General features: G+C 41.0%; 1 protein-coding gene across 1 annotated transcript in view; it reads left to right on the top strand.

Moving 5' to 3' along the window:
- col4a1 (collagen, type IV, alpha 1) overlaps positions 1-17,667 on the top strand; it is a 42,067-nt gene that overhangs the window by 17,107 nt on the left and 7,293 nt on the right. Inside the window, exons 2-39 of the mRNA XM_051403477.1 lie at positions 2,707-2,760; positions 5,120-5,209; positions 5,304-5,348; positions 5,455-5,499; positions 5,807-5,869; positions 6,007-6,060; positions 6,366-6,392; positions 6,511-6,585; positions 6,725-6,787; positions 7,006-7,041; positions 7,138-7,176; positions 8,166-8,261; positions 8,385-8,420; positions 8,541-8,600; positions 8,810-8,845; positions 8,952-8,996; positions 9,083-9,115; positions 9,392-9,452; positions 9,591-9,626; positions 9,722-9,868; positions 10,005-10,088; positions 10,836-10,919; positions 11,153-11,223; positions 11,346-11,537; positions 12,651-12,819; positions 12,911-13,003; positions 13,219-13,323; positions 13,479-13,576; positions 13,938-14,088; positions 14,209-14,322; positions 14,575-14,742; positions 15,476-15,565; positions 15,699-15,851; positions 15,922-16,020; positions 16,196-16,285; positions 16,502-16,641; positions 17,073-17,199; positions 17,313-17,393. Of these exons, the coding sequence (XP_051259437.1) occupies positions 2,707-2,760; positions 5,120-5,209; positions 5,304-5,348; positions 5,455-5,499; positions 5,807-5,869; positions 6,007-6,060; positions 6,366-6,392; positions 6,511-6,585; positions 6,725-6,787; positions 7,006-7,041; positions 7,138-7,176; positions 8,166-8,261; positions 8,385-8,420; positions 8,541-8,600; positions 8,810-8,845; positions 8,952-8,996; positions 9,083-9,115; positions 9,392-9,452; positions 9,591-9,626; positions 9,722-9,868; positions 10,005-10,088; positions 10,836-10,919; positions 11,153-11,223; positions 11,346-11,537; positions 12,651-12,819; positions 12,911-13,003; positions 13,219-13,323; positions 13,479-13,576; positions 13,938-14,088; positions 14,209-14,322; positions 14,575-14,742; positions 15,476-15,565; positions 15,699-15,851; positions 15,922-16,020; positions 16,196-16,285; positions 16,502-16,641; positions 17,073-17,199; positions 17,313-17,393 (3,250 nt within the window). The remainder of the gene's footprint in view (positions 1-2,706; positions 2,761-5,119; positions 5,210-5,303; positions 5,349-5,454; positions 5,500-5,806; positions 5,870-6,006; positions 6,061-6,365; positions 6,393-6,510; positions 6,586-6,724; positions 6,788-7,005; positions 7,042-7,137; positions 7,177-8,165; positions 8,262-8,384; positions 8,421-8,540; positions 8,601-8,809; positions 8,846-8,951; positions 8,997-9,082; positions 9,116-9,391; positions 9,453-9,590; positions 9,627-9,721; positions 9,869-10,004; positions 10,089-10,835; positions 10,920-11,152; positions 11,224-11,345; positions 11,538-12,650; positions 12,820-12,910; positions 13,004-13,218; positions 13,324-13,478; positions 13,577-13,937; positions 14,089-14,208; positions 14,323-14,574; positions 14,743-15,475; positions 15,566-15,698; positions 15,852-15,921; positions 16,021-16,195; positions 16,286-16,501; positions 16,642-17,072; positions 17,200-17,312; positions 17,394-17,667) is intronic.

The raw sequence follows: 17,667 nt of genomic DNA, 5'->3' as shown, positions 1-17,667 counted from the left end.
ATGATATAGTCCTTTAGAAATAGTATTTATGTTAGAAATGGTTCCCTGCCTTGTGCTATAGATAAATCAGAGCCCTCATCATCTGATATACCTGGGGATCTGCATGATAAGGACCTCTTAAGATCCCTTTCACATGGTTTTGCCAAACACAGATATCAAATCACACAGTCATCAACTCTATAGCTGTGAGACTCATTAGCAAGATACTCTTTTTGTGCAGATGTCAGTTGGGCCTTTGAGCTATCTCTCCCATCTGGTGTTTGGGTTTATGACGGTGCATAACGGACATAAAAGGAAAACAAACAGGAAAAATCAAAGAAGCATAACTTTGATCAACCTGCAGATTACTGAGCTGTGTTTGGAGATCCAGCAGTAGACATCACAGTGCGGTGGATCTTCATCACACACAAGCACACATAGCATCTTCATTGTCATGCGTGTTGGTTTGAGGCTTGGGTTCCCTGGTCATGCCCTCCAACATGCAGGAATGTCTGCTCAGCTACCTTTTGCCTTATAGAGGAACGGGGAAAACTGCAGACAAAGAAAAAAAATTCTGAGACAGAGAGCAACAGGTGAATGAGGGAATATTTATGCTGTATTCAACCACTAGCAGCTGTGATTTACTTAAGGGCTGCTGACAGTATGCAAGTGTGTTCCCTCATTGCATTAGCGTGCCTTAACTCCCTTGGTGAATTGCCCCCCAAAAAAAGGTCATGTTAATCCAGCACCAGGAGCTCTTACTGCTGCAAGCCAGCAGGTTTGCAATAATAAAACACACATGTGCTTCATTCTAAGAGTCAATATTCCCTTTCCTCTGTTTGTCTTATGACACTAATCTGATCTGAAGCAGGTTTTCCTGTGGCATAACAGAAAATTAGCCTGTAAAAAATACTTAATGGAGAGGTGAGATGGAGTGGGTTAGAGGTGTCTGAGAGAGCAGGAATGGCATATGACACACTCTAGCAGGCCACACATGTGTTTTATACCGCAAACGGAGGAGAACAAGTGCACTCGAATAGAGTGGGGGCAGTCGGAGCTTAAGGTCCTGAGAGTGGAGTCTGTTCCTCGTGGTTTCCCATGGTTTTAGAGCCACATATTGATTCAGTTATCAGGTATGCTGGAGACGACTGTGTGTAAGAAGGAAGACAGGGAATATGTTTAAGACTTGGATACTGAGTTATAGAAAAGGTAGAATTAAGAATGACTTATGTAATAGATGTTACGGTTAGACAGTTGGGAACATATCACGATAAATGGTGATGCTGTCATTTATTTATTGTGTGTGTGTGTGTGTGTGTGTGTGTGTGTGTGTGTGTGTGTGTGTGTGTGTGTGTGTGTGTGTGTGTGTGTGTGTGTGAGAACGAGAGACAGAGAAAAATATTTGTGGGCAGTGTAGCTGTGCACTCTCTGCCCAGGCCTGCAGAGCCCATCCAAAGCCCTGACAGACTTTTGGCTGGACGCCTTGCACGTGAGTCTAGCAACAGCTGGATGATGGAGGGAAAAAATAGGAGAGGAGCAATGGATGAGAGAGCCAAGGCAGTGCAGGCCAGTTCCCAGGCTCTGGCCTCTGGAGAGCCCAGAGGAGAGGAAGCCGGGTGGGGGGAGAGAGGGGAGAGGGCGGGGGAGGATGAATGGGCCAAGAACAGCTGCATTGACGTCCTGCTGCCTGCATGTAGCTCTACAAAGCTAATCAGTGACCTTTAATGTGGTTTAAAAGTAACCTGATTACGGGAAATAAAGCCTTTCTTCATTGTCAAAACCATCATGAGTAAATGTGAAGGTCCAGCGTGTAGCATTTAGGTTGCAACCAACTAAATACTACTCGCCTTCCAAGGGTGTAGGACAAACTAAACAAGGAAAAGGCCCTATCTAGAGCAATTGTTGGTTTGTCCCTTCTGGACCACTCTAGAAACATGGTAGTTCAACTTGCTCGTTCTAAGGTAACAAATACACGATTCTTATTTTCGGCTGATTGACACTATTGAAAACATCCCTATGAATATTATAGCTGTGGCCCTTTGCTGCGTGTCATCCCCCCTCTCTCTTTCTCCCCCGTTTCCTGTTCCTCTTCAGCTGTCACTATCAATTAAAGGCAATAAAAGTCCCCCAAAACCCCTCAGAAAAACCCAACTAGTAATTAATTGTATGTGAATGGGTTGCTTGTAGTGACACACCCACAGACAACTATGACCCGACTCTGCAGTTTTTTTAAGCTTTACGGAGCTGCTGGATCTGTAAATAAGCAAGCGTTTGTAGGTTCATCGTATCAGCTTAAAATGTGAATGTTGTGTTCACAGCTTGTTTCTGCTGTCAGATGAAAAAAAAAATCAGATGATCCATGTTTAAGATGCAGCTGAGTGCACAGAGGTGGTGAACTGTTGATTCATCCTTTGACTCATCTCTGTTTTTAAATCTAAAATCACTATTTTTGATTTATAAAAGCTCATCTGTGGGATAGATCAGCAGGCTTGCATGAAAACAGTGCAGATGTCTGTCCGGCGCTCACTGTGGTGATTTACAGTGTCAGTGGGATACCTATGTAAGCCATCTGGCAGAGGCAGGACACGGACATGCTATAAAAGAATGAAGAGTTTGTAGTACACGTTCCACATCTGATGGATAACATCAAGTGACCCCCAGCAGGTGTCTGTTGTACTGTCCATGTTATCTGATTATTGATTGATTATTTTAATGTTTCATCCTCAGGGTTGTGGGGCATCATGTGGAAAATGTGACTGCAGTGGTGTGAAAGGAGCAAAGGTAAGATTTTAATTTACACTCACTTCATTTGTCAATCAGACCTTATGCTTTTTTCCCCCCACTTATTTGATCTCATGTTAGTTTGCAGTTGCAGAGTGTAGTAGTTTCTAAGTTCATAGCAGGCCAAAGCAGACGTACGTGACAGTGCTTCCTATGTTCGGACTAATGGGGTCAGCTCGGTGGGACAGACTGGAGCAGGGCCTGGGTGGAAAAGCAGTGGATGGGACTCAGTCATGGAGTAGAGACCGGGACGGGAACAAAGATCAGTTTGAATTAGAGCATGTCCGGACACACAGCTGGGCTGAAAGCCTTATTCCCATCAGACAGAGGAAAGCTCTTGGATACAGATGTACAAGAGTGGGGGCACTAGCCATGAACTGGCCCTGAGCCTTTGAGCTGTCAGCACCACAGCATGAGTGTTAATCACTGACCTGAAACATGAAAAGTTGGTATTAATTGACTTAAGCAAATATAGGTTTGCTAAAAAAAAATTCTCTTAAGACGCTTTTTTGGACACTAACAGCATTTTTTAGTTTTATTGCATTTAACGATAAAATCTGATGATATTTAAAAAATTTTTATTGTCAACGAATCATATAAGAAAGACAAGTATTGCCTTGGTCGAAATTTTTTTTTTCAAACTGAAACAAGCCCATATTTTCTGTGACGATTGTCTAAAAGTAAATATTTGCTTACTTTATCAACTTTGTTTAATAGTTGAAATCTCTTAAAAACTTAAATATTCACCCTTTGCCAACAATAATTTATGTGTGAGGGGTTGCAAAATTATCAACAGGATGGGAACCAGGAAAATATATATTTCAGCCAGGCAAAATAATGTTTTTTTCAATCTTTGCTTATTTTATACTTTTTGCAAGTGAATTATGGGATTATTATTATTATTATTATTATCATTATATTTTACCTTAAAGATTAAAAAGAACAAAAAAAATCCCTTTTTGGTCAAACTGATCACAACCAGAATAAATACACAACCAGTCACAAGGGGTCTCAAGTAGACATTGCTTTGTTTTATGTTGTCACAAGCAAAGAAGAATTGGGAGGCAGCCAGTCCTCTGAAGTTTATGATTTATTTTTCACTGGAACTCCTGCTGTTTGAGTGTACACGTGTACAATTGGCTCAGTTATATCAGATGACTGCAGAGTGTTATCTATCCTCTTAGTGCAACAGTCTGGCCTTTTATGGCTCATTCTTACAGCAACAGTAGCCAAACATTCAGCTCACCCGACAACAACAGATGTACTGACTGTGTTCAGTGGAGTCCGGCCAATCCGCTGCGGATTCAAAGCACCTCTGTGTTTTGAAAGTTGATGAAAGGCCCCAAACAGCCGTCCTTAACTCGCCTGTGAGCTTTATTTCCACTGATATCGCTTCCTGATGTTGCTTAATGGGTTGCCGTGGTAACCCCATGACGATTCCCATGGTTCAAAACGTAGTGTTTCTCCTGACTGATGGGAGTCAAGTGTGTTGTGGTCAGAGAATGGAAATCGACCCAAAAAGTTTTATTTATTGTAGAGTTTCACACATGACTCACTCATGCTTGGTGGCTCAGAGAGAGTTGTGAGGATAACTGGAGCATGACTCCACTTTACAAAGCAATACTGCCATCTAGTGGCAGACAGTAGAAACAACATATAGGAATCTTTCTAGGTCAGTTTTAGGTCACTGCGAAGGACACAGCCAATATTTGTTTTTTATTGTTTTCAAAACATTGAACTTAAACAACATTGAAAACAATAGTCATATGAGCCTTCATTGTAAATTAAAATGCAATAAAGCACAACACTCAAATCAACAAACAACATCATGAGCTCTAAGGTAAAATCATCCCCATTGACCACATTTTTCGGGGGGATCTGTGTTTCTTCCAGGGATGTTTAAATTCATTATATTGAATCTTAGAAATGCAATAGTGTTACTATAACAATGGATACATACACCAATCAGCCATAACATTAAGACCACCTCGGATCCCTGACCACTTTTGATAGGTACTGACCACTGCAGACTGGGAACACCCAACAAGAGCTGCAGTTTTGGAGATGCTATGACCCAGTCGTCTAGCCATCACAATTTGGCCCTAATATATCCCACCCACTGACAGGAGCTATGATAACCAGATAATCAGGGTTATTTATTTCACCATTCAGTGGTCCTAATGTTATGGCCGATCGGTGTATATGCCAACAGTAACTCAATTAAATTTGTCTGATAAATTAATTAAATCATAACATGTCTTGAAATGTGTTTCAGCTTTTGTGGATGAAATTGTACTTTCTAATCTCAGTTAAAGATTTTTGCCTTTTTGTCAATCAACCTGATGTCTTTGCTTCACAGGGTGAGCGTGGATTTCCAGGTCTTCAAGGTAATATGGGATTTCCAGGGATGCAGGGACCTGAAGGGCCTCCAGGTCCAATGGGCCCCAAGGTCTGTATACCCCCACCCCCCCTCTACACATACACAAAATGAATAACTTTAATTAACTTTGGCTTGACTTTATTTTTGTCATGTATTTCTCTAGGGAGACCTAGGTGAAACTGGGGCTCCTGGACTGAAAGGAGTGCGGGTAAGTAACTAACCACCAGAATTATGCAACCATATGATATAAACGTTATATTGTAGTTTTGGTATTGTCATGAGACAGTAATGCTGATATTGTTGTGATCTTACAGGGTCCTCCTGGTCTACCAGGCTTTCCAGGAAACCCAGGACTGCCGGTAAGTTCCTCTGAACTGCCTTCATGTCTCACATCCTGCATCAATCCAGTAAATTCACCCGATAACCATAAAAAGGTTGTCCAATGTGCCAAATTAAATAGCATGGTGTTAGTTATTAGTTTTTAGGCTATTGGATATTGATATATAATATCTAATATTATATAATTGGCTATTATTTTAATTTTGGATGGGGTCTGTTGGGAGTTTAGTCATTAAGACAGGGTGGAACAATAAGGAAGCTGAGGAGACTTTGTCACTGTGTAACTTAATGGTCTCAAATTGTCTATTTGTGATCTCCCTCTCTCAGGGCATCAATGGAAATGACGGCCCACCTGGTCTACCAGGTATCCCAGGATGCAATGGGACTAAAGTAAGCCTCTTCTAAAAGTTCTTCTGTGAAGCCGGTTTATTCAGCCAGGTTTTGTGTCCTCGCCTGATATTTGTCACTTTTGTTACCTAACCTTAACACTGTTTCTGCTGTCTGACTGTGCTGTGTGTGTGTTTCAGGGAGACAGAGGACGAGATGGCACTCCTGGTTTTCCTGGTCTTCAAGGACCTCCTGTAAGCAACCGTGACTCGCATGACAATTAATCACCTCGTCACACATCAGAATTTCAATAAAAGCTTCCTTATTTTTAAACTGACTGATGGGAATGATCCCATGGCCCATACAGGACGGTGCTGCAACAACTCATATTAAAACATCACAATTTTATTAGAATGACATGATTTCTATATGAAATAGCGATATGTTAACTGAGCTAAAAAAGTAAACAGTAAACAAAATAGTATTTAAAAATGGAAATGTTCATCCTGCTGGAATATGCTACATGTATAGGTATGTAACCAGTTTCCTTTCTTCTCAGGGCATCCCGGGAATTCCTGGAATGAAGGTCAGTTGAAATTTATGAAGCGTTAAAAATAAATAAATAATAATAATAATTAATAATGTTGTCAAACAATGTATGCCCCCTCTTACAGTATGATAAAACCATTTATTGTCTCCTACAGGGTGACCCTGGTGGTGTGATTGGAATCGTTCCCCTGAAAGGAGACAGAGGGTTCCCTGGCACACCTGGATTACCTGTAAGTTGTGTGTGTGTGTGTGTGTGTGTGTGTGTGTGTGTGTGTTTGTGAACAAGCATGCATGTGCAAAAGTGACTAACTGAGATATTGTAATCTGAATTTTCATGTTAATCCAAGTTTACTTATCTTTCTATCCTAGGGATCAAATGGACTGCCTGGACCTCTTGGCCCTCCAGGACCTCGTGGCTATCAAGGACCCAAAGTGAGTTTATCCTGCCGTGATGGATTGTTTATAATCCTACAGAGTCTCTGATATTTGTTATACCGAGACACGTGATTGTCATTAAATGTAAATTTGTACTAGAAAAAGCACGTATTAGAATCTCTGTAGATTTGTAAACCTGGTAGATACTCACGGATGATTTGTTCATCAGTTCAGTATTATCAGTTTATTTGACTATCTGAACAATTGTTTGACAGGGAGATTCCGGTCCTCCTGGCCCTCCTGGGGAGAAGGTAAGACTAATCATACATAAAGATTTTACAGTCCACCATCCTCTGACTTGGTACCAACTACGATATCACAGGAACTTCTATTTTACTTCCCTGCAGGGTGACAGGCTGGCCTTTGTGAGTGAGAAAGGAGATAAGGTGGGTGTGTTTGTTTTTAATATATTGACTGTAAAAAAAGAAGCTACATTTCTTATGATGGTTTCATTGTAGAGGTAGTGGGGGCATACTGCAAGCCTGATGTTTACACTGTGGTCACATTACAAAAAATCCGACCTGCATCTGGAATTGAAAAATCAGATTATGCTGTTCACAGCGTCATGAAAAAAGCAGAACTGTGTCACAGATGTGGAAAACAATCAGATGTTGGCCACTTGTGCCTGCAGTCTGAACGTAGCCCTTTTTAACCATATATGTTTTTAGGTAAGAAATAATTGCATTTCAAGTAAGGTTTTGATGATATTATCTTAAAACAAAAGTTATTAAAAAAAGTAAAAAAGTATTGGAATCGTCTTTGACTGTGAGGGTATTACACTGACATTAGAAGGAGCCTAGTTATACACACTGTAACCAGGATATTACTCCATTATTACCTTGTTAAGCTGTAATGTTAAGTGGTACTTTTACAGATGCCCAGAGGTCACATTTTGGTGAAAGGGGGTGTGTGTCACTTGTATTTTGTATGTGTATTTAATTCTTGATTGTTAGGGAGGTTGTTGTGGTGCACATTGGTGTTAAATGTTTGTCTTTAACTGTAATGTGTTTAGTGTTGTGATTGAAGCCTATTTTTCTGACAGTTGCCACAGACACAAAAAGAATTTCTGAAAGCTGGAAACGAAACTAAAATAAAAATAAAAATATAAAAATAATTTAACATTTTGTTGCTGTCCTGTAAAAACTATGCATCTCCAAAATGTCAGCTTTTCATGAGCTAGGAATACCAGATCTGTAAGCTTTGTAACAACGCATTTTATATGTAATCCAGTGAGTTTATCTTAAGAAGAAAGAGAATTTTCTTTTGTCTATTTAAAAAAAATTGAAAAGACAACATTTATAGATACTTAGGTTTTAATGGATGATTTGCTTTTTTTGTTTAAGTTGGTTTTGTGATTATTATCGCCTCCCTGTAGGGTGAGCAGGGATTTCGTGGCCCTCCCGGCCCTCCTGGACCTCCATCACAGGGATACGAAGGTGGACATACCACAGTGCACGTACCTGGACCGCCGGTAATCCCTCAGTTCTTTAAAAAATGAGCAGAAATTGTTTTTCATGTATAAATAAATCATGTTTTCTTTTACATCTAAAAGATGACTTCCTGAATGTGTTTGTGTTTTTTTATTATTTCAAAGGGTGACAGAGGACTTACAGGAGACAAAGGAGAAAAAGTTTGTATTTTGCTTTCAGATGTTGAGGTGTATGACTCACATTACCTTAGTGCACAAAGGCTGTTTGTTATCTTTTAGTTTAACTTTGTACTTTTTTAAGACATCTGATTTCTTTTGCAGGGCTACTGCATCGCACATCACACTAATGTCAAAGGTGAACCAGGCCTGCCTGGACAGAGAGTAAGTGGCAAAAAGACATCTCTAATAATAAATGAATAAGAAGTTCAGCATTAGTTGTTGTTGGTAAGATGTTTATTAAAATTCTTCAAAGGGTCTGAGTATCACATGAAAAATATATATATATATATATTTTTTTACAATGTGTTATTACAAAAAACTACAAACTTGTTTCTTTGCGTTCAAGCGAGTGTCTCTTTCTGTAATTTTAGGGTAAACCTGGCAAAGATGGAGAGGATGGGCTGAAGGTAACAATAACTTACTGTATTGTCTGCCTACTGTACTCTACCGTCCAGCTGTTGCTTTTATATTATGAAATATTTATCACTAAAGAGCGTAAATACTTTCATACAGGGAGAAAAAGGCTTTTCTGGATCTCCTGGATACATTGGTTCCAAGGTGACAAATACACCTATATTTACTCCTCACATATTCTAGGCTTTAATCTGATAGTCAGACAAACTAAATTCTCTGTTTCGTTTCAGGGTGAGAAGGGAGAAAGAGGACCACCAGGTTATGTAAGTTATTGCCATTATCCCACTTTTCCATGACTCACCCACTCTCTCTCTTTCTCTCTCACTCTTGGTCCCATCAGCTACAAAGAGGATAAACTACTAGCAAATGTCACCACATATTCATTCAGTTAAATTGTGAGAGCATGTAAAAGGGGCAAGCCGGGGAATTAAACTAGCCTGAAAATATGACATCAAATTACATCACTTGAGTCCGGCCTCAAAATTTCCGTCACAAAAAATGGGCAGGCATCATTAATCTTTGTAATTCTGTAATTGCAGGGTAATGGGGCCCCCGGTCCTCCTGGTCCTCCTGGTTTCCCAGGGTTAATAGGAGAAAAAGGTGAAGTTAGGCCATTGCATGCCACCAAATGTTCATACACATATGCTGAAACATAGGCACGCAAATATGCAAAAACACATACCTTGGATCACAATAACCATGTTTTTCTTTCCTTTTTGGTTTCTTCTTAATCCACAGGTTTTCCTGGTCCTCAAGGAGAGGCAGGTCCCCCAGGTAAAATAGCACAATATTTCAACACTGCATTAAGGCTGCATATATCAGTCAGACACAATAATGCACCAACTGGCTTGCCTTGTGTTGTACTTCAGGCCGGCACATTGAAGGACCCCGTGGAGAGAGGGGTCAGAAGGGAGACATGGGTGAGAAGGGAGACATGGGTGTAGAAGGAGAGTCTCTCGTTGGACCTCCAGGACAACCAGGGACCACTGGACCCCCTGGACCACCTGGACAACCGAGTATGCCTTATCTTTCAATATTCCAGTCATTTCAAAAGATGTCAACAAAGGAACACCTGCATAACCTAATGTGTGTATGTGTGTGTGTTTGTCTTGAATGCTTGTGTTGCTTGTGTGCTATGACATGGCCACACAGTTGACCCTAATGAATGTGACATTAAGGAAGGAGCTCCTGGCCCACCTGGACCTCCAGGGTTGCAAGGGGAATTGGGACAGAAAGGTAACAACATCTGCAATTAGTGCCGATCAATACAATCCATCAATGAATGAATCCATTAAAATTATATCTTTTCTATCTTTGAAGTATAGCAATATCTTTGTGGGCACATGAACCACATACATCAATGCATCAATAGTACCCACAGAGGGGGCGGTGCATTCTCGAGGATGTTTCAGCACCAAGGACAGCACTCGGCGCTCTATGTGCACTGATTGATGGATCAGCACCACCGCCGATAGACGGCTTGCCTGTGGCTTGTCGCTGTCTATTGTCTGTAGTGCTGAACGGCCACACACCAAGTGCCCTGTTTCAGTAGTATGTCTCAGGAAAAAACATAAAATATACACAGCAATCTACATTACTACAAGGCCTATTCAGATACAAAGTAGACAGTCTACAACACCACTGGCAGTGACACAGACAAGGTGCCAAGACGCAAACATTGAGTTAAACAACAGATTAATCGAACATTTTGACTGATTTCTTCATAACCATCATTTTAAGTTAATAAAAACTAATTATAAATGTTTCACTGACCAAATGTTGAGCCTACTCAGCCTGCTTTAAAGTTAGTTTAGTTTGACAGTCTTTGTGTATTCCACCAGATAATTTGAACAGGTTAATGAACTTTGTACATACCATGGCCCCTTGGGCAGCCGCCCCCTCTGCCCCCACAGTCCCTCCACTTATGGACTACAGACATTTACATCATGTTTTGTCAACTGATGTTTCTCTACCTATTTTCAGGTGACCAGGGAGACACCTGTGTTCACTGTGAAGGTGTGGGCCTACCTGGATTACCTGGCCCCCTCGGCCCTAAAGGAGAGCGAGGTGAGTGAACAGTGGTAACATTCAAACAAAGTGGTGGTGTCAGACCAAATTCCTGGTGTCATAGCCCAAAAACCATTGGGGCGTTTGCTGGAGACTCATCTGCAATTTATACCTCATATGCTAGATATGTGAGGATTAAAAAATATTTCTTTGGCCCCATTTCTCTGTGTTGCACCCACTATGATGAGTATTGCATGAGCTAACGGAGTCCATTCTTCATTTTCACCTGGCAGGACCTCCTGGACCAGTAGGCAGCAAGGGAGATAAGGGTCAAACTGGTTTTCCTGGGGAACCTGGAAGACCTGTGAGTAGAATAAAGTCTGAGACACTTGAGACAACATCAGATCTGAATGTTATCATTTTATTCCTCATTCATTGAGGAAAATGGAACTGAAGAACAATCGTATTCTTATGACCTATGTGCAGGGTTCTGAAGGCAGTCCTGGGTTGATGGGAGCCCCTGGTGCTGTTGGTGAGCCAGGAGACATTTTCATTGCTCCTGGTCTGAAGGGGGACAAAGGTTTGCCTGGTCCTGCCGGATCACCGGGGAGGCCAGGGCTGGATGGACAGCCAGGGAGAGATGGCCGCCCAGGAACAACTGGCCTCAAAGGAGAATCTGTAAGTGTGTGTGGTTTGCCTGAGGCAAATTATCAAGATATCAGGACAGCATGAGACTGAATGGCCTGTCAAATGATAATGTTTGGGTTTATTACAATAAACAGGAGACTTCATTAATAAAACCCTTAATTGCAATTAAGTTGCTATAATCAGTATTAGCTATATCAACAATGGAAACATTGACTATAGTCGTAGTGACTGTCACACAGAATACTTTCACCTGACTTTGCAGTCCCTTTCAGCATTTCAAAACTTCCAAAGTTAACAACCATCCAGTGAACATTTTGGAGTATTTAGCAGCTAACGAGCCAGACATTTCTCCAGGAGACCAAAAACAGAGCTGAAAGGAGAGTATTGGACTATAATATAGTATACTATATTAACTTGTTACTAGTAATAATATTACAGTAATAATATTACTTTTCCCAGTCACTAGTAGTGTAACAAATTTATAATACATTTCAGTAATAATATTACAGTTACCAACCCCAAAAATAATTAGTTACAATATTACTTTTGTCGGCATCCGATACTAATTTTAAATCCAGCAATGAAATCACATCCTTGGATTAATTTTTGTAATCGTAGAGGAAACTAATTTGGAAGATGGAAACACTTCCATTCAGTGGTTGGAATATTCTCAATATTGAGAAAGGGCCCAATTACCAATTTTGTGGGCAGTAGAAAAGTAATGTAACTAGTAGTGTAACTAATTACTGTGGGAAGTTAGTAATAACAAACTATTCTAAACTATAGAGTATTGGATGCTGAGTAATGAATTAAATTTTTTGAGTAAGCCCAACACTGTATACAGCATACAAACATGTATAAGCACTATTTATATGCACATACATACATTCATGCATGTATACAGATATACCAACATCCACATAAATGTACATGTGTGCCTGTGTCTACCCCTCCTAAATTGTGTATACAGATTATATCTTTATGTTTATTATATATTATTATTATGCTTTCCCTAGATCCTAGTTATTTGCTTCAGGGCTACGATCCTGTGGGTTGTAGCTTTAAGCAAAAACTCTTTTTGTTGTTTGTAAAAAATCTTTAGAAGTAGTAGATTGAACATCCTCTCTCTAATCTTGCTCTCAGGGCAAAGAGGGCATCAAGGGTGAGCCTGGACCAAGTGGGGACCCTGGTCTTACTGGGCCTCTGGGAGAGAGGGGCCCACCTGGCCTGCCAGGCTTTGGTCGATCAGGAGATCCTGGAGAAAAGGGAAGTCAGGGGAGACCGGGCATTCCTGGAAGTCCTGGACCACCTGGTATGCATGAGATCTACACAGACCCACGTAGGCTGTAAAAAGATGCACTCATATATTCAAAGAGAAGTCACACGTAACTTACATTCAACAGGTGTAAAAGGTGAGCCAGGTCAAGGTGTGAGCACTCCTGGACCTCAGGGAGTACCTGGATTACGAGGAGAACCTGGCAGAACTGGATATCAAGGTGAGCAGCACCATAGTCAGCAGGTTTTCATTTATAGTCCACTGCAAAATAAATTGTCTCTTGAAAATCTGTAAAATAATCTTTGATAAATAAAATAACGGGAACGGATCATGTCAGGACAAAACAACAACAACAAAAAAATGTGAAGATTCATATATCTTTAAAGATGGTGGATGATTGGTCCTGTTTTTTATGCAACATGTTGTTGGCGGCAGGTGACAGAGGCCCGCCGGGAAAACCAGGGTTGCCAGGTTTTCCTGGACAGAAGGGTGACCAAGGACCCACTGGAATTGGATTTCCAGGCCCAACTGGTCCTAAAGGTAAGTTATTGGTTCACCCCATTCCTCCTCTCCATGGAGGCCACACAGACATTCACTGGATACTTATGGATTCCTGAAGGAAAATGGAAACAGACTATGATATAGTACATGCATATGAGCAGAACAAAACAGAAATGTTTCGTCCATGTTTCTAGGAATCAGTGGAATTCCGGGAGCTCCAGGATTACCAGGAGAGCCAGGAAAACCAGGACAGGATGGCGTGACTGGACAACCTGGTGTACCTGGACAAAAAGTGTGTATTTCCTGCATATATACTTTTTAATAATAACTGTATTAATAATTGAATTACGTGGAGATAGATATGTATCCCGCAGAATGATGGTTTTGATGATGGGATGTTAACATTCTGTGTTGATAATGGATCTTTCTGTGGAGAATATGTATTTGAAAGGGTTTAGTTTAGGAACAATAGAGTACATTAGAGTGCATTAGTCCCACAGTGCTATTGTTATACAGTACAATCGAATCCAACAACTAGAACAATGCTATCACCTGTTTTATGGACATGATAAACGTGGAGATTTGAATGTCATGTAAAATCACTTTTTGCCAGAGTTGAGATGCAAATTGGAGCTTATTTCTATACTTTGTAGGGTGATCCAGGACGGGGGCTTCCAGGTCCAAAAGGTTTGCAGGGGCCGCCAGGAATTACTGGCTTTCCAGGAGAGAAGGGAAATATTGGACTACCTGGTGTTCCCGGACAAGAAGGCCAGACAGGACCACCAGGGTCACAGGGAGTGAAAGGTACCACAGGATACGTATAACAACTCTGCAGCGAAGCGTAGTTCGATCTGGTACATGCCACACAGGCACATCTTTTTGTACCAAATACAACATTGTTTTTTCTTTGACCTTTGAATTTAGGTGACGTGGGACCCCCAGGACCTCCTGGGCTGGTTGGCTTACCAGGTGCTCCAGGAAAAGGCACGCCTGGAGCTCCTGGACCACAAGGACCACCTGGAGAGCCTGGACCATTTGGTGAGCAAAACTCAGGATCCAAGCATAAAAGAAAAACACTGGTGTAAATAATGAATTCCATTTAGTTGCTTCAGTCTCTGGGCTGTGCGATTGTGCCTGCACCGATTCTTTAGTAGAACCTAGTGATTGTAATGTTATTAGGAATACCTGTGATTTTCTTACCATAGTAAGAAAATCACAGGTATTCCTATAAGTCCAAGTTGTTGTTGAAAAATTGCTACAAATACATTTGTATTTGTGCATGTTGAACAGGTAGTGCAGGTGTAAAGGGAGATAAGGGCTACCCAGGCCCTCCTGGTCTGGACATGCCAGGGCCTCAGGGAGAGAAGGGGGCCCCTGGGTTTCCAGGATCCTCAGGTAATAAAGGACTGCCAGGGCCACCAGGCTTACCAGGCAGAGATGGACAGTTTGGAAACCAAGGTGAGACTCAATAACTGCCAACAAACTCACAAGAGAAAAAATTAAAACTGTTCTGTACTGTCTTGGGTGTGTGGACATCACTAATATTATAAACATAATGTACATTTCTACATCGTCACCATTTTGCTCTGAGTTTCTATTTTTATCAGAAATACCTTCTGAGGTAATTTCAATACATATCCTTTGTCATTCTTTTGTTTAGTGTTAAGATCTTATCACTGAAATTCAACACTTCCTCTACATGTTTCACATTAAAAGCATTTCAGGTAAGGGATGGATTATGCCCTTTCAGCTGTTGGCAGGTTTATAATGTGAAACATCTGTGTGTGTTGGTAGTAGTTCAGTATGAATGAACACAGTATTACCTTTGTTGTTGTTTAATAATGTGGTAGAAATATACATTATCCTGATTTAATCACACAATATAAGCGTGTCCTAAAAAATGTTTTTTTCAAAACACATTACTGCCAATAAGTCATGTTTCCCATTCCATTTGAAATAAGGAAGGAGCAGGTTTGACTAACTATGACAATTTTTCCTCCAATGGTGCAATATGGGAAGGTTGCATTGGATGTATTATTTTAGATAATTGATTCCTCTAGTTGTTTAATCTCCTTTTTATTCACAATAATCTCAATATGTGTGTGTGTGTGTGTGTGTGTGTGTGTGTGTGTGTGTGTGTGTGTGTGTGTGTGTGTGTGTGTGTGTGTGTGTGTGTGTGTGTGTTTGCCAGGTCCTAAAGGTGAAATGGGGGTTATGGGAACACCAGGAGCACCAGGCTTTCCTGGCCCACCTGGTACACCTGGATCTCCTGGTCTGAGAGGTAAGGAAAACCAAACTGTGAAAACTATTTACAGAATCCTTGCTTTTTTCATCCTAACTTGTACGCTTTCCATGGTTTTTCTTAAGATTTAACAGCAGCAATAATAATTTCCCCTTCTCACCATCTCTCTCAGGTGATCCCGGTATTAGTGGACCAAGAGGTAATGTTGGAGAACCTGGATCTAAAGGAGAAAGGGGAGATACAGGTCTTCAGGGACCTCCTGGGAACATGAGCGATGTTGACATGGAACATATGAAGGGGGAGAAGGGAGACCTTGGAGACAGAGGTATGAAACAACATACTGGCCTTTAGGTCCATTGGTGATTCTGTATATTGACCCAACATTTTTCTATCAGGTAACCCTGGACTCACTGGAACGAAGGGCTTCCGTGGACTTCCTGGAGATCCTGGAATGCCAGGCAAAGATGGAGAACCTGGATTACCTGGACAACCAGGTAAGCACCTGACCATGTTATACCATGTAGATTTCATGTGACACAGTAATCTCTGTTTTGTCATCATCCATTTAATTGAACTCCCTATTTGTTTTAGTAAATTCTCTCCACTGGCTTTGTCACCCAATGAAAATGGAGGGAATATAAAATAAATTGTTTCTCTGATATGTCTCAGGTGTAAAAGGAGACCCCGGTTTCCCTGGAGAACCTGGCAGTATGGGACCACCTGGACAGAAAGGCACTGTAGGAGAGATGGGAATACCAGGTAACACACAAATAAATCATACAGTACATAAAGTGTGTATCATGGAAATGCCAACCATTTGGATGGATTATATGTATTATGAACGTGTTGTGAATGTGAAGAAGTACAAACAATATTTGACGCTAGGGAAAACCTAGCTTGAACCTTCCTATTAAATTGTGAGGAACATTCTTCTAAATATCTGAATTTTGCCTGCTTGTGTGTATGTTTGTGTAGGTCCGGCTGGTCCAAAAGGTACTAAAGGAGATATTGGTACATCAGGACATCCTGGATTCAGAGGCACAGATGGGCAGAAAGGAGAGAAGGGGATAGCTGGTGACCCAGGTATTGGGATCCCGGGATATCCGGGAGAAAAGGTAATCCATTAAAGGATAAAACACTTTCTTGGAAAGAGTCAAAGGTGCAAGAGTGTGTAACTTTGTCAACTCTGATTTCAATGATTTTGACATATGGTTTTAATATTTCTGGAGCAGAAAATTCTCACTATTTGTTTTGATTGTAATGTGATCCACAGACTTTGTTTCTGTCTCTATCTCTCTGTCCGGGTATAACTCCACTGTAAAAATAGTAACTGCCAAATAACCACTATACGTTTCTAATGTAATAAAACCTATGGATAAGATTGAATTGTTGAGATTAAAGAAATTAAACAGACACCCAACAGAGATTCAAATGGAAACGTTTTACTGGCATATATATTATCTTTGTTTCTTTCAGTAATCATCAGTACCTACAGTGCCTGTCTTTTCTTAGCATTCCTCGCCATTCCTCTACTCTCCTCTCACAGGGTCAGACAGGCCAGCCAGGATTCCCAGGACCACCAGGAGACAAGGGTCTGAGGGGTCATGAGGGTATGTCTGGCAAACCAGGACTGCAAGGATCCAAAGGAGAAAAAGGAAGCATCGGGTATCCAGGTCAGATTTCAGTCTGTGTTGTCGCATTCATCCTATTTGTCTACAACACCAGCTATAGCAATCAAACCTGTTGATATTTCATGTTAGTTCTTATTGTGGTGTGCGTTGTACAGGTCAGCCAGGTAGACCAGGTGAGAAGGGTACCCCTGGGTTGCCAGGGTCTGCAGGAGAACCTGGTCGTGACGGTCGGCCTGGTAAGTACTGTAACAGGATTATTTGATCAGTTACGCAGACAAATCCCCTCATATTAATCACAGAATTTCATTCTTTTGTATAAAGGTTGGATACACCATTAACTTCCCAAAGACAGCCTTAACCTTGTTTGATTCGTCTTTGTATGGAAAAAAGAGCTATAAGGGTAGTGTTGACAAATACACTACTTGTCACTTCTCAAAGCTCCCGAACTGTTCCCTTTTGAACTAGCCACTATAAAATAAAGTATAATTCTGCAGTTGCTATCAAGTATCA

This window comes from Dicentrarchus labrax, unplaced genomic scaffold (genome assembly GCF_905237075.1).
Source record: "Dicentrarchus labrax unplaced genomic scaffold, dlabrax2021, whole genome shotgun sequence".
Lineage (NCBI taxonomy): Eukaryota > Metazoa > Chordata > Actinopteri > Moronidae > Dicentrarchus > Dicentrarchus labrax.
The sequence above is the reverse complement of the archived record's forward strand: the minus strand, read 5'-3'. Positions and strand labels throughout refer to the sequence as shown.